This window comes from Ornithodoros turicata, chromosome 1, assembly GCF_037126465.1.
Source record: "Ornithodoros turicata isolate Travis chromosome 1, ASM3712646v1, whole genome shotgun sequence".
NCBI lineage: Eukaryota > Metazoa > Arthropoda > Arachnida > Ixodida > Argasidae > Ornithodoros > Ornithodoros turicata.
Window position 1 is genome coordinate 28,791,385 of NC_088201.1, and position 14,001 is coordinate 28,805,385.

At 40.3% G+C, this 14,001-nt stretch overlaps 1 protein-coding gene across 3 annotated transcripts in view; it reads right to left on the reverse strand.

Moving 5' to 3' along the window:
- Window positions 1–7,151: 7,151 nt before the first annotated feature.
- LOC135377801 (E3 ubiquitin-protein ligase wwp-1-like) overlaps window positions 7,152–14,001 on the reverse strand; it is a 40,946-nt gene continuing 34,096 nt past the window's right edge. For all 3 annotated transcript variants that reach the window (XM_064610485.1, XM_064610486.1, XM_064610484.1), the window contains exons 15-24: window positions 13,757–13,882; window positions 12,910–12,991; window positions 12,648–12,719; window positions 12,432–12,520; window positions 12,198–12,357; window positions 11,803–11,936; window positions 11,595–11,735; window positions 10,967–11,087; window positions 10,689–10,890; window positions 7,152–8,829 (exon numbers count right to left, since the gene is read on the reverse strand). In XM_064610485.1, coding sequence (XP_064466555.1) covers window positions 8,657–8,829; window positions 10,689–10,890; window positions 10,967–11,087; window positions 11,595–11,735; window positions 11,803–11,936; window positions 12,198–12,357; window positions 12,432–12,520; window positions 12,648–12,719; window positions 12,910–12,991; window positions 13,757–13,882 — 1,300 coding nt within the window. In that variant the 3' untranslated portion in view covers window positions 7,152–8,656. The remainder of the gene's footprint in view (window positions 8,830–10,688; window positions 10,891–10,966; window positions 11,088–11,594; window positions 11,736–11,802; window positions 11,937–12,197; window positions 12,358–12,431; window positions 12,521–12,647; window positions 12,720–12,909; window positions 12,992–13,756; window positions 13,883–14,001) is intronic.

The window sequence follows — 14,001 nt, forward strand, 5'->3', positions numbered from 1 at the left end:
CACGTTTTATGGCAAAAAATGCCATGAAGGAACCGGAGAGAAAGCAAGAAAATATGTGGACGTGAGTGAAAAGCGAGTTAAAAGTAACTTGGAACTTAAGTTACTTTGGCAAAGTTACCTGTAAAAGGAAAGAGTTCCTCTGAAAGTTACCACGGCGCAAAAGTACCGAGTTAAGTTACAAGTTACCAAAAACAGGAACTTAGTTACAGTAACGAGTTACCTCGAACTCTGACTAATACCATAATGACCGCCGACAGTCATAAAACAGTGCATGGCACTGTGTGAAGCACTGGTAGCTGCATAAAGTCGAGTCATGACCTGTATCATGAAAATAGTCATAGAATGTGATAATGGCCATCGCTAGTCATAAAACACTATATGACAGTGTTTGAAGCAGCGGTAGTCCCATAAAATCGATTCATGGCACATACAATGAAAATTGTCATGGAATGTCATACTGACCGCTGATAGTCATAAAAAAATGTAGTATTTTTAGACTTAAAAAAGCATTTGACATGGTGTCTCATTCAAAGTTATTGTACAAGCTGCAATGCATATTTGAAAATGGAAATTTAATAGCTTGTCTTGCGTCGTACCTGAATAATCGGTTCCAGTTTGCGGCTACCGGTATCTTCGGGTGTCCTCCAAGGCTCAGTTCTGGGACCATTATTGTTCTTGCTATATATAAATGATATTGTGGACAATATAAATGTAAATATTAAACTCTTCGCTGACGATTGCGTTTTGTACAAGGAAATTAGCTCATCATTTGACCAGATCTATTTACAAAAGTCCCTTGATGCTGTTGTTGGTTGGTGCCACAAATGGCAAATGGTTGTGAGCGATCAAAAGAGCGTTGTCATGACGGTTACTCAAAAAAAGAAAAACTTGTTTGATTTTGATTACAAGATTAATAGCAGACGTCTCACTCGGGTAAAGCATTTTAAATACCTACGTTTGCTCTTCAGAGACTGTCTTAAATAGGACGACCATATTAAGAATGTTTTGGCTAAGGCTAATAGCCGTCTATATTACTTAAAGGAGTACAGAGGGCCATCCAAAAATTTTTCAGATGAAGACGTCTGATGAAAGTGTGTGTGTCATTTTACCGAATAGCGAAAGTTTTTCATGTGTGCAATTTGTTTCCCAGAAGAAAAACTGGCATAAACATGGCTCCGCGCATTCACCCTTAACTCGCCACTCCGAGTATAACCAGGAGGAGAAGATATGATGCCACGTCACCAATGACGTTACAGGGGCAACTCGTTCTGATTCGCTGGTTAGTGGGGGTCAGAGCCCTGTCCCTTTTTTTTTTCCCGCCGTAAACGAGTTTTGCCAGTTCTCCCGGAGTATTGGGGATAGAAGGAGCGGCCGAATAATGACCGAGCCATGAGCAATGCTTTTTCAGAACCCCGAACAGCCGAGTAGCAAACAGCATTCCTCTGGACCAATCAGCAAGCGTTACCCCTGTAGCGTCAGCGTGAGGTCCCAGGAAGATCACAGGCCGGTACTGCTCTCCACCGCCGTCGGGCACGGTCGCTTTTTGTGGTGTACTTTAAATTCAATTTCTGCGATCATTATGACTCGGTGGTGTGAATTACTTCTCATGGTGCATCTTAGTGACCTACTTAACAGTTTTATAGGAAGAAAACAGGGTGTTAAAAATGACTTCTATGCTACTTTAAGGATAACTTTAAAAGATGCCAATTTCAAAACTAAGTTAACCGCATATAAAATCCTTGTCCGTTCCATTGTAGACTATAGTTCGATAATTTGGTTTCCTGATGGAGTTACAAAAATTAAACAAATAAAGCAGGTAGAAAGAAAAGCCATTCATTTTGTGTTTAGCAAGTATTCCTGGTTGGATTCCCCGACACGTATGTTAGAAATGGCTCAAATTCGAGCACTGGCACGTAGAGTTAGAGTTCAACCTCTGAAAACATTGTGGTTAATCTTGCATAATCTTACATGTATCCTTCCCAGTGATGACACCAATATGTCGTATAAAGGTTCACCTCGCAATAAACATTCCAAACACATAGAACAATACCATTTTTGCACTAACTGTTTAAGAGATTCTTTTTTCCTCACTGGGATCACAGACTGGAATCGATTATCCAATGAGCCTGTCATGTGTGACACTCTGTCTTCATTTCTCTCCTACATTTCAGCTTAATGTCTCACTTATACTTTTTTTTTAAATGTCGACGTGTTGTGTGTTCTTGACATACTGATGATGCTCATCGCGCATGGTGTGATTTGATTTTGTGTGGGTGATTTGTTTTTGGCTATGTACTGCCCCTCCTTCTACGGCATACCCCATGCCAGAAGTATTATAAGTAAATAAAAAATAAATAAAAACACTGCATGACACTGTTTGGAAATGTGGTAGTCCAATTAAATTGATTCATGGTGCATCTCATGAAATGTCATAATGACAAGCAGTAGTCATAAATCATCACTTGACAGTTCGAAGCAGCTGTAGTCGCACGAAGTCGAGTTATGAGCCGTATGTCCAAAACAGTCATGAAACGTCATAATCACAAGCAGTAGTCAGAATTCATCGCTTGACACTGTTGGAACCAGCCGTAGTCACGCAAAGTCAAGTTATGACCATTCAAAATAGTCATGAAATGTCATAATGAAAAGCAGTAATCATGAATGATCGCAAGACGCTCTTTCAACCAGCTGTAGTTGCGCAAAGTCGAGTTATGACCCGAATGACCAAATAGTCAATCATCAAATAGAAATCATTAAAATAGAAATCATCACCTGACACTGTTTGAACCAGCTGTAATCGCGCAAAGTTGAGTTATTACCTGTATCTCGGAAACAGTCATGAAATGTCATAATGACAAGCAGTAGTCATGAATACTTGTGTAGAATATTGCAGATAGCAATAGTTATCAAATCTGTAGTCTCCCCCCCCCCCCCCCCCCCCCCCCCCAATGATAAGAATGCCACAAATTTTAATGCGAATTTCAGTCTGACACACTGCATTATGAATATTCTTGCTTGGATTAAATTTGTTGGTGTTTGGATTAATTTGGTTGACCACTGGATTAAATTGAGTAACCAATGGATTAAAATGAGCGGGAAAACCTGTAGTGTCTATTGTGTCCGTCCGTAGTGTCCGTCCCAATCTCCTCCGTGTCTCAGGTTCCTCCTCCTTCAAGTGTCTATTGGTTGCACGGTTTGCCTTCCCCTGGAAAAAATTCTGGAAACACCCATGGACCAGATGCTGTATCCACTCAGCCAGTGTGTAGCAGTAGTATTTTAGTGACCGGACATCTCTTTAAAAACAATTTTTGAAGCGTTACGGTAACTACGAAAATGATGTGCCAAGTTTGAGGTGAATATGTTGTGACTCTGGGCCTTATCCTCCTTGGTGGGGTTAGAAATTTTCCAGCACCCCTCATAAATAGAGGTCATTCATGAAATAACAGTTCCCTCTATAAAACCAGTTTTCCATCCTGTATGAAGGGCAGATTACAGTGTGGTTGATCTCTAAATGACTACAAGACACATACACATCCTCGAGAACATCTGCTTGCAAACATAACTTGTGTATATGCCAGAAGTAGGATGAAATATTACCATAAGGAAGAATATCTCAATGCCTATGGAAATTAAATGTGAAGTTTCAACAGTGCTTGCTTCAAACATGCTTACAATAATCTGTATGGTGAGTGTGCAGCAACGCTATCACGAACTATACCATGTGCTTTGAGTACTGTACTGTTCCAACACGTGGTGTCAACAGCTTTTGAGCTTGCATTGCATTGTATTACACAGTGGCAAAAGTATGTACCAAACATGCATATAACGTTTCACAACAAGCTGCGGTCAGGATAAGAACCTGTACAAACAGTTGTGTGACGCTGAACTCACCTAGAACTGGCCATTCATCTATCAGTGTCAGGTGTTGTTTTGTGAACAATTCAACTGAACTGTACTACATCAGGGGGAAGTGTGTGTTCTTGTGCATCTTTTGAGCCTGGTATCACTGGCACTTGAACATGCAGTCCAAACCATCAAATTAACGTTTCTCCTGTCAATGAGGCACTTGAGGGCTTCATACTTATTTTCTCATGGCGACTGGGCATCCACAGAGACAGGTAGTACTTGAAGTACCAAGTACTCAAGTACTGTCTAGGTAGTTGCAATTAGCTTTAAGTACATTTCAAATTGTGTACTTTGCATTTTGCAACATGCCAAAAAGAGCTGGAACCAATATTTTAGCATCAAAGTTTTAATATGTCAATGCTATTTACAGAAAAATCATTCATTCTCAAAAGTACTGATTTTGCATGTGTGTATTATGTATTATCGTAATCTGTATATGTAATGTAACAGCTCACACAGACTTAAAAGCAAAATCAGTTGAAACTTGCTCACTTGTACAAAAAAGAATTACAAAAGGTGCCTCTAATAAACTTTGATAGATAAACACGCAAAAACTTTATCTGCTTATTATTGGAAGTAACCTGGAGTTACCTCCTACAGAATATAGATATGGTTGCTTGCAATCAATCAAGGCGGTCAACGAAATAACCACAACTTCCCACTCCACACGTGCACACAAAGCTATTGCAATTTGTTGAAAAATTCTTCTAAATCTGAATGGATACAGCAGAGCTGTAAAATAGCCACACATGAGAGAATAAGCAATTAACTGCAGCCAGAAAGCTTTTTCAAGAGGGGGTGTTTCACTGTTACAAAAAATTCTGTCACTCAGGTACACAAACATTACCTTTCACTATGCTACAGAGATGGATCTCAGCATTCGCTTTCATGCAATTAAAATTTTCTACGTGAGGCTTTGCACAGTGGGTATAGTTTGTAAGTGCATGGCATAAAAGGGATGCCCTCCCTGAATAACTGCTATCTCACACAGCACTATTCCCAGAAATACAAGTCACACAGCCAGAAAATCAGAAGAAAGGAAACCACATACCAATCACAGCAAAACAGTCACTCTTTCTGCTATTGTTGCACTCCAGCACTGCACATATCTGCAGCTGTTGCTTTCAAAAGAACTCCTTGATGCATAAATGCAGGGGCAGCTTCTTTGCTGTGCAACATATCTGAACGGATGTGAAACAGTTAATGTTGCACTTAGGGATAGGGCATATCTCTTTTGTAGAACACTTGAAGTAAAGATAGCCTAGACTACATTAGATATCCTGCATTGAGCACAGCCGAAAATGGCACTTAAAAAAGAAAAAAAAAAGACACCAAGCATTTACACAGTATATACAGTTTGATGGAAGACAAACTTGCCTCCCAGGATCCTGAATGTTCTCAATTTTTTTGCTTCGTTGTAGTCCCTGCACCATTGGATAGACAACATGCAATCCATCTATGTACAAGGTGTGCCTGTTGTTTCCTTTCTGGTGGTGTTTAGAGAGGCTCATTCACTTTGTATGTACAAGTACTAGTGGTCAGTACTATTAAATGGCATATCTATAACTTGGTAGGTGAAAGCAAGCAAAATTAAAAGATCAGAGGAGTACTGTTGAGCCCCTCCTGGCTTTGCCCTGGAAGACTTTTTTTTCTCATGTTGTAACTGTGACAATTCTGTGTGTACAGAGTGATGTTTACAGGTGGAATCACCATTAGTAGTAGAAAAGAAAAAAGTAAAAAACCGGATGGCAACACACAAACTTCATTACAAAAGGATTTAAAGTGTTTACTTGTCAAGACATAGCATTCTGAAGTATGTGGCAATTTCCTTGTGGCTGTAGCCTCCATTCCAATCGTGCTCAGAGGTAAATTTTGATAAGACAAATAATAAATGTTACTTGTTGTTGGTACCTTTGTTATTCTATGCAAGTGATTTTCTTATAGACTACCTCTACATCAATACACTGAAAGAGTACCGTCTCATAAAAATAAAATCCATGTGATGTATTGAACTCATTACGGACAGTTCAAACTAGTCAATAAACTAACATATTATAAGCAATTTTCTTCAACACAAAACTTAAATCTCATGAATGTGAAAGATGCACAAGATCTGAAAAATTGCTGAGAGGTATGTCATAGTAAGTGGCCTATCAGATAGATACCTTTCCATTATCTCATCAATTTTTGCTCTATATAAATTCTTAAATTAGCTAAATCTTAAAAAGAGAGAAAAGAAGTCCACCTCCAAGAATCATAGACAAGATATTGCATGCATTAAATGTTTTTCTCACAAACAAAATGGGCCCACACATAAAAGTCACGCAGAATGTACAGTGCAATGTGCAAGATTTGAAAATCCTTCACACTGAAGGAGAGGACGTCCTCATCTCACTCCTCTATTCTGGAAATGATGCACATTTTGCTGTCACAGTTAGCAGTTTGTAGAGGTTGTCATTTGGTTTTAATAGATGGTCATGGTTGAATGGCAATTGGTTAGCTTCCAGCTCACTGGAAGTTTCTCAGATGGGCTGTTAGCCTCACTTATGGTCTGGTAAGTAATGGCAGCAGCCTTCAGTAGTAATGCTTATAAAAAAAAACAGCCCAATGAGCACACTTCTCCTTGTGGTATGGGTACAAAGAAATGCAACAATCTAAGAATTTTGCTTCCTAGGAATAGATTGAGGTTTGAACAAATGGACAAAACTGAGGTGAAAAGTAAATTACATGGAACAGATGATTGAATTTGAGAAATAAAACCGCAAGTGGTAAATGCAGACAACAAAAAAGGAAGAGAACAGAAAAGGGCACAATTACCACAGCTATTTTGGGAGAGATTGGAACAGAAGCCCCCACCACATCTAAGGTTATAAAAAAGAGAGAGAAAAAAAAAAGACAAGTCTGATTCATCTGTAGCTGCTGCCTCAATCTCACCAAATATTACTCACTCAATTGTTTGAGCCTCGTGCTTATTCCTAGATCTTTCTCACTAGTAGAAGCTTATTTTGCATACTGACATGAAATAGTGACATAGGACACTTTTTTGTCAGCACATCAGTTGCAGTGAAAGTTATTCTCATGTTTGAAATTTATTGGCAACTCGGTCCTATGTTAGCCTCACGAATAAACAAATTTCGAGGGAAATTTGGGAGGGATTCCGTATTGAGGAGCAGGGCACATGTCGTTGCTTTAGCACGCCCTTTGTTAAAGTACTATCACGTATGCAAGTGCAGCCCCAGTAGAAATAAAATCATTAAAATCATTTTTATTCAGAATTTAATTCATGTAAAGATGTTAACACTCACATGTGAACTTCCTTGAACATCTGAAGACCTCTATCAATGGTCAAATGTTTCTTCCGCAGTACAGATCACAAAACTTTCCACTTTCATTCAGTACTGTACTCCAGCAATGATGGACTAACTTGAAAATGAACATGGTTTCAACACAGCCTAACAATTGACATTTCCCCTGGGCCTACGTTTATGTTTGATTATGGAAGACAGACTGAACTAGAAAGCTTCAAATGCATGTGCACTGTGCAACCATAGCTTGATGAAAACCACCAAAGATATGATTCACCATTCATGACAGATAAATTTGAGATACAATACTTACAGCTACTGAAACCAAATAAAGCGTGAACCAATGTACTTTTTGCCATGTGACGATAATGAACATTCTCATTGTCACATCACAGCATCTGCACTCAGACTTTTGAAAGGTACAACAAAAATCATACTTATGTGCAACACACAAGCTGTAGCCTCTGAAGAAACTTGAGCACCTATGCACGAGATATGAAGCTGGCCAGACCTATCTGTTTGTAGGGGAGGGCACAGATATGCATGTACGGGAGCTGGGACAAGCGACAGTGGTCACTGCCAGACACATATGTTGTTGTGGAACCGAAACAAGAACCGCTCACATGTATACACCCTCCCCTACAAACAGATACAGTAAAACCTCTATATAGTGAACCTACATGTAGTGAAGTAAATGTGTGGCTTCATGTTTTGAAATCCCAACCATGAATTACTGATATATAGTGAAGTTTCTTAGGGGTCTGACCAACTTCACTATGTATAAGAAGGTTCTACAGTAGTGCCTGATCCGACCGGCTCCATATCTTGCCACCGGATTCCAGAATTGCTTCAGATGCCACAACTTCCGTGTTGCACCTTAGCATGATCTTCATTGTATGGTACAATGCGGAAGGATAAATCTGACCAGTCACATCTGGTGGAAAACTAGGGTTCAGCCAAGGTACGGTTGAAACATTTGTAAGAAGCTCTCAGTCTCTAGGTCCCCATTATACAAGCATTAGTATGGCCTGAGTAGTGGAATGTTCTGTGAAGTCAAACTTCTAAGGCCACAGGGTGGAAACTTAGAACAGTATTTAGGAACATACATGGAAACAGGCATGGGGCACTGAAACAGCTCACTCACTGCACCACATATGCATCTAAATACTGTGTCTGTACTCTCGTTTCACCCTTTTGTTATTTTCACTTAGTAGGTCATCAACATGTATCCTATCCAGATGATATCATATAAAGCTAGAGCTTCAAGCACATTACAAGAACATAGGACACTAAAAAATGCTAGCCAAACTTTCCATTATACACTTCGCTGTTTGCAGCTGATACATCATTTTTAGACCAGCAAAAGGTCAGACACTTGCACAGTTCCCCATAGATTCTGGTGGCTGGAGTGTACAATCCCCCATTGTCTAGAAGTGCAGTAGGCATCATTCCTGCGCAAATCCTTCAGTCTCCTCAATAGCATAGGTCAGCTTTTCAACAAGCTGCTCGTAACTCTTGTAGGGGGGTAGGTCTAGACGATTAAAGCAAGTGTGGCTTCGTGGCAGCCATGTATCTTTGCCAACCTTTTCTATGCAAAAGCGTTGTGGCCCATTGCTCCCTAAAACAGAAAAAGGAGAGGTTCATGAAGCAATTAATTTGAACCAGCTGCAGGGCAAAACTTGCACTTAAACAAGCCATTTGTCGTGTGCTTCATTCTGGTGGGTTTCATTGTCACTCCGGTATACTTAATACTTGTCCGCACCCTAACAGAAGAGCTGTGGGAGAACTAAAGTGATTGTTCCTGTGCACACAGCCTCTGGGTAGAGTTGTCTGCAACAGATGTGGTGCTGCCATATCTGACAAATAGCATTCTGTGGAGCCCAGAAGATCAAAGCAGACACAATTTGTCCACCTGAAACACAGGTTTGGTCCTTCTCTAGGAAGCTTAGCTTTGTCTGCTCACTTTGTATGTGCAGTTCATTTATTTCCCTGGCACACTGCCTGTCTGCCTGTTGTACTTCAACATTCCTCATACTTTCTCTGAATCTATTAATGACAGCAAAAGGATGTGCACAGCTTTCTGCGGTCATAAATCAGATTATTCTGTTTTGTGTATTGCTAAAAGGACGCAGCACGTGGCAATACTTTTTTCTGGTGGCTGTTGTACGTGGCGGGCAGTCTGATAGAGAACTGATGACTGTGCCATGGTAATCTGCTTATTAGCAGTGTTTGCATCTGGTGACAGACTGGGCTCATTGTGACATTTCTTATCAGATGCCTAAGGATTCCAATGCTGTACATGATTTGGAATTGCCAGGCACCATAACCTTTAAAAACTGTGTGTGAACTGTTTTACCACAAAGAAAGCAGAATTTCTGCCATAATGCTAACATCCCTTCACTCCCATCGTTTAATAACATATGTATTTGAAGGAGTTCGATCCACAGAATTCAACGTGCAGTTAAGACGGTCGTGTGCTGCGGGCACTAACAATTGCTGTACAATCCCAAGTGCAGATAATGTTGCTCAGTATCAATTATCAGCTCAATTAACAGCTCTGACCACTGCTGCACTTGGCTGAAGATAAGGAACACCAAACCAAAGATGCATGTCCAGTCTCAGTTTCGACTGATGTTAAGAATGAGCAACCACAACACTGTAGATTTCACAAGAATGTGCAACAGAGGACTGTCTTGAGCATCGCTGAAGCAAAATTACAACCTGTGGCTATAACACTTCAGAGGGCTGCTGCATGAAAAGTCACTGCAATAAAACTTCATTGGCTGCAAATTTTATTAAAAAAACATTTATCTTTTGCATTATTTTGTTAAGCATAATAAAGAATCACTTGATGGCAAGTTTTCAGTTTCCATATTGTTGCTTTAACAAATTCCCACTTTACAAATAAAGTTGTTGTTGTTAAGTGGTAATGACAGTTTACGTTACATTATGTGTACATCATGGTTAGATATGTGCATGGTAATTATTTGCAGCACTGTTAATGTGCAATCCAAGGATTATGAAAATCAAGCAATAGCCACACAAAAATAATGCGAAGAAATTAGAGCGACCCAGGCTCTCATTCATCTAATGTCATCAGACTACCTGTTAACTACGTCAGGAACTTCTGTTCTCTGCTCATCAGTCCAGTGCGCAGTACAATGTCACAAGCCCTGTAATAATGCTTTTGTACTGCCGGGATGATATGCAACTGTATTTTTTATCAGGCTGCATGATTAATTCCTTCTCCAGTGACCACAACATCTTACCATCACACAAAATGTCATGGCAATGTCGCACCCTCCTTTGACAGATTTCCTCCTGAAGCTCCTCACTTGTGCACATCATCAGGTGATGATGTGCCCCCGGAATGAAGGCCCCCGTCGACACAACTTATCATTTGACACGGATGCTAACTTACACTTTATGCCACGACTTTACTAATTAGCAACAGATCAGAAGAAAAGACAAACATACCCATTAGCTCGGCAAAGCCGCCTACGGGGACACGACAAGTACCGGTGACGAACTGTAGAAGGCGTGCCCGCTTCTCGTTGTCCATGTCACGGATGAATTGCCAGAACCAAATTACTTGCTTACTGTTGCGCGTGTAGTGTCGATAGATGGTGTTACGCTGCCAGTCATCAATGTCAATTTCTTGCATGCCGCACAGCATGAGCTACAATGCAAGTATCCAAAGGCTATTAGGGTAAAGGGCAGAGCCACAAACTACCAGAAACTAGAAGAATGCTCACTTCCAGTTCTCGCTCATCAAAGTAGTGCAGCCATTCAAGTGGAAGCACTTCGTTAAAGCCATCCAGAAAGGATTTTGTCTGTTCCTCCTGGCCCCTCGAGAAGCGCCAATCTGTCATCAACCTATACAAATAATGTTTTAATGTCAACATTTTCTGTTTTGCATTCTACAGTAGACACCTGTTAAGATGAACTCATTTTTCACGAATTCTCGGATACGCCGAACAACGTGAGGCTGTTTGTGTGGTTTCCCATAGACTAGCATGCAAAAAAAGAAAAAGAAATCGCTTAACCCGAACCATTCGTGTAGCAACATTGGTTAACCTGAACTTTTATGCTGTTCCATGGGCACGTGCTGGCTCTTCCCAATGCCCCAGCAGGAGGCGAGAGGAGAGTGAGGAGAAAGTGGGGGAGGAGAAATGCTGTTACACAATCGAATATTCTCAAGAAGCGGCAGTAGCTCATGCACTTGAGCTACATTGCTTTTCCTTATTGTACATGCAGAAAAAATAAATCTTGTAGTTTGAGAGCCCAGACATCTTTTCCTATGTGCAATTTCGGTTTGAAAGTCAAAAGTGAAGTTCCAACTGTTCTTGTGATAGAAGGACTATACAAACAGAACCACCATACCTGAGGTACTCATCTTTGTTCTCTTCTGTAACACGAATCTCCCCACCACCTGGTTTGAGCTCATGAGACTGTATCTGGCCAAGTACCTCAAAATCTACACTGAAGTACAACTCTAAGGAACATTCTTCAATGTTGTTTTCTCTGTAAATGAGACCTGTGTAAGATACTAGAGAGAGCGACAGACAGTAGCATTTAAAGACACACTCACTTGATCCAGATAAGCGAGTTGTAGAATTCATTGTCTATAGATTCAATGTCTTTCATTGTCAATTTCTTGCCCAGCATTCGCTTGTAAAAAGGCAAAGTGAATCCGCTATAGATAAACTTCCCATGAAACAGAGCCTAGTAAGGTGAAAAAATTGCATCCAGTAAGTCGTATATAGCACATTTTAGTGATGTGAGTGCACAGATTGTTTACTCTGACCCTTTCTAGAGTGTGATGCACTACAGAAGAATATTGGGAAAATGGCGCAACACAAGCAACTGTGTACCACATATCACAAAACCCATGAATGTTCGTGCAAACACCCGAACACAACAGATCATTCTGTCACCTAAGCAGTTAAAATTCTGCACCATATGGATGTGCGTCCTAATGCTCACCATGGCAATAAACCGGCCAATGAAGCGGAAGTAGAGTAGGTGGTCTGGGTTCACCGAAGATGCCGGGTTGATCTGCAGGCTGTAATTATTCTTGCCAGCATACTCAAACAAGCAGTACATGGGGTTGAGAACCTCATGAGACAATAGAAAAAACCACTCCCTGAAATGACAATGATTGGGTTACAAATAATTACAAATGTGTTAGGAACTAAGTTTAAGAAGTCCAAAACGTGCCTTGCAATCCCTCCATAGTCAAGCCCTTCTTCACCCTTAAATGTTATGAAGAGCCTTCTCCTCAGCTCATGCGGGGGTACGCGCATTATCTGAAATGTTAGGCATGATTATCAATGTGCAATGTTACTGTCAATGGCCTACTTGTGCCTCTCAGTGAAAAGTGCAGAACAAGTTATTGAAAAAGTGTCATAGTAACACTGCCTTAACTCAACTTACTTGACTAAAGGAATCTTCAAAGATGTTCTGTCTTGAGACAGTTATCTTGATGTGACTTGGTAGTGAATTGCACTGGAGGAAAACATCAAAGGTGAAAGCTCCCGAATTGTAGTGTGAAGTTCCCAAGTGACAAAACAATAGTGCACAAGTTGGCAGCAAGGACAAGATTAAAATGTAAAAATCAAAGCTTATGAAAAGACAAAAAAAAAAAAAATCCAACAAAGGCTCAGTTAAACCAACTCAACAAAAAGGGTGCACTCACATGACAGAGGTAACGAAACTGTGTCAGTTTCCATTTAAAATTCCTCTCATAGGCAAGTGGAACACCATAAGCTCCTTTTGGCCTGAAAAACAATAGTATAATGCACCTATATGCCAGTATGCCCTAAAATAACAGACCCCAGTTCAGCTAGACCTAAGAAAAAATAACTCAAATCAGACATTTAATCTCAAACATTGTGAAATGATACATACAAGGTTCATTCTTTTCGTCTGCACTGCCTGCACCTCCTGAACTAGTTCCAAGGAGTGCAACCCTCTCGCGTTCTTTTTGTCAGAGACCTCACATGTACTTAAGAACTGGTGCAGCACTTTTCTTTCGAAAAGAATGGACCTACAGGAATGACCTTGTCCAAATTTAATTTCAAGGCTTTTCAAGACTTTTTTAGTTATTGAGTTTCAGTTAACATCAAATGTTCCAGTAACCTTAAAATTGATACCACTTTCATGGCTATTTAAGAAAAACAACCTGCAGCAGCAGTCTTTGCAGTGCACCTAGCAGGCACATCAAAGAATGACATGCTGGGGCCATTTTTCTAGTCATTCACACCATAGAAATGCTTCAACGTAAAAAATTACGAGTGATTTTTGAAAAGAGCATGCTACATGCAGTGAAACATATACCAAGCCAGCTGAGATGTGGGTACACTGCAGTGTTAATGCCTGCAAGGTGAACATGCAAGGCACTGTAAATGTAAATCAGTAAGAGGAAGCAAAGGTTTTAGTTGCAGCATATGAACGAGGAAACTCTGTGCAGAAAATGGAAGGATGACATCAATGATCAAAACAGACACTTCCAAGTCTACCATATCACAAAGCAATCGACTCACCCTTTCGAAGCGTACGAAGGCCGAGGGTCTTTGAATGTGGTTGTCTTTGTGTTGTGGTCCACAAAATAACGAACCCGATCTGGTGTGTATTTTATTTCCCATCCAGGGGGAAGTGGCTCCTCTTTCCTGAAAAGTAGTTCCCATTCCATTATTCTTCGAATACCATTTCAATAAAAAGTGTTTTTTTTTTCTAGGAATTTATTGCTGGTACACTGATGCTGTACATATTGCTGGTAGGAAGTATG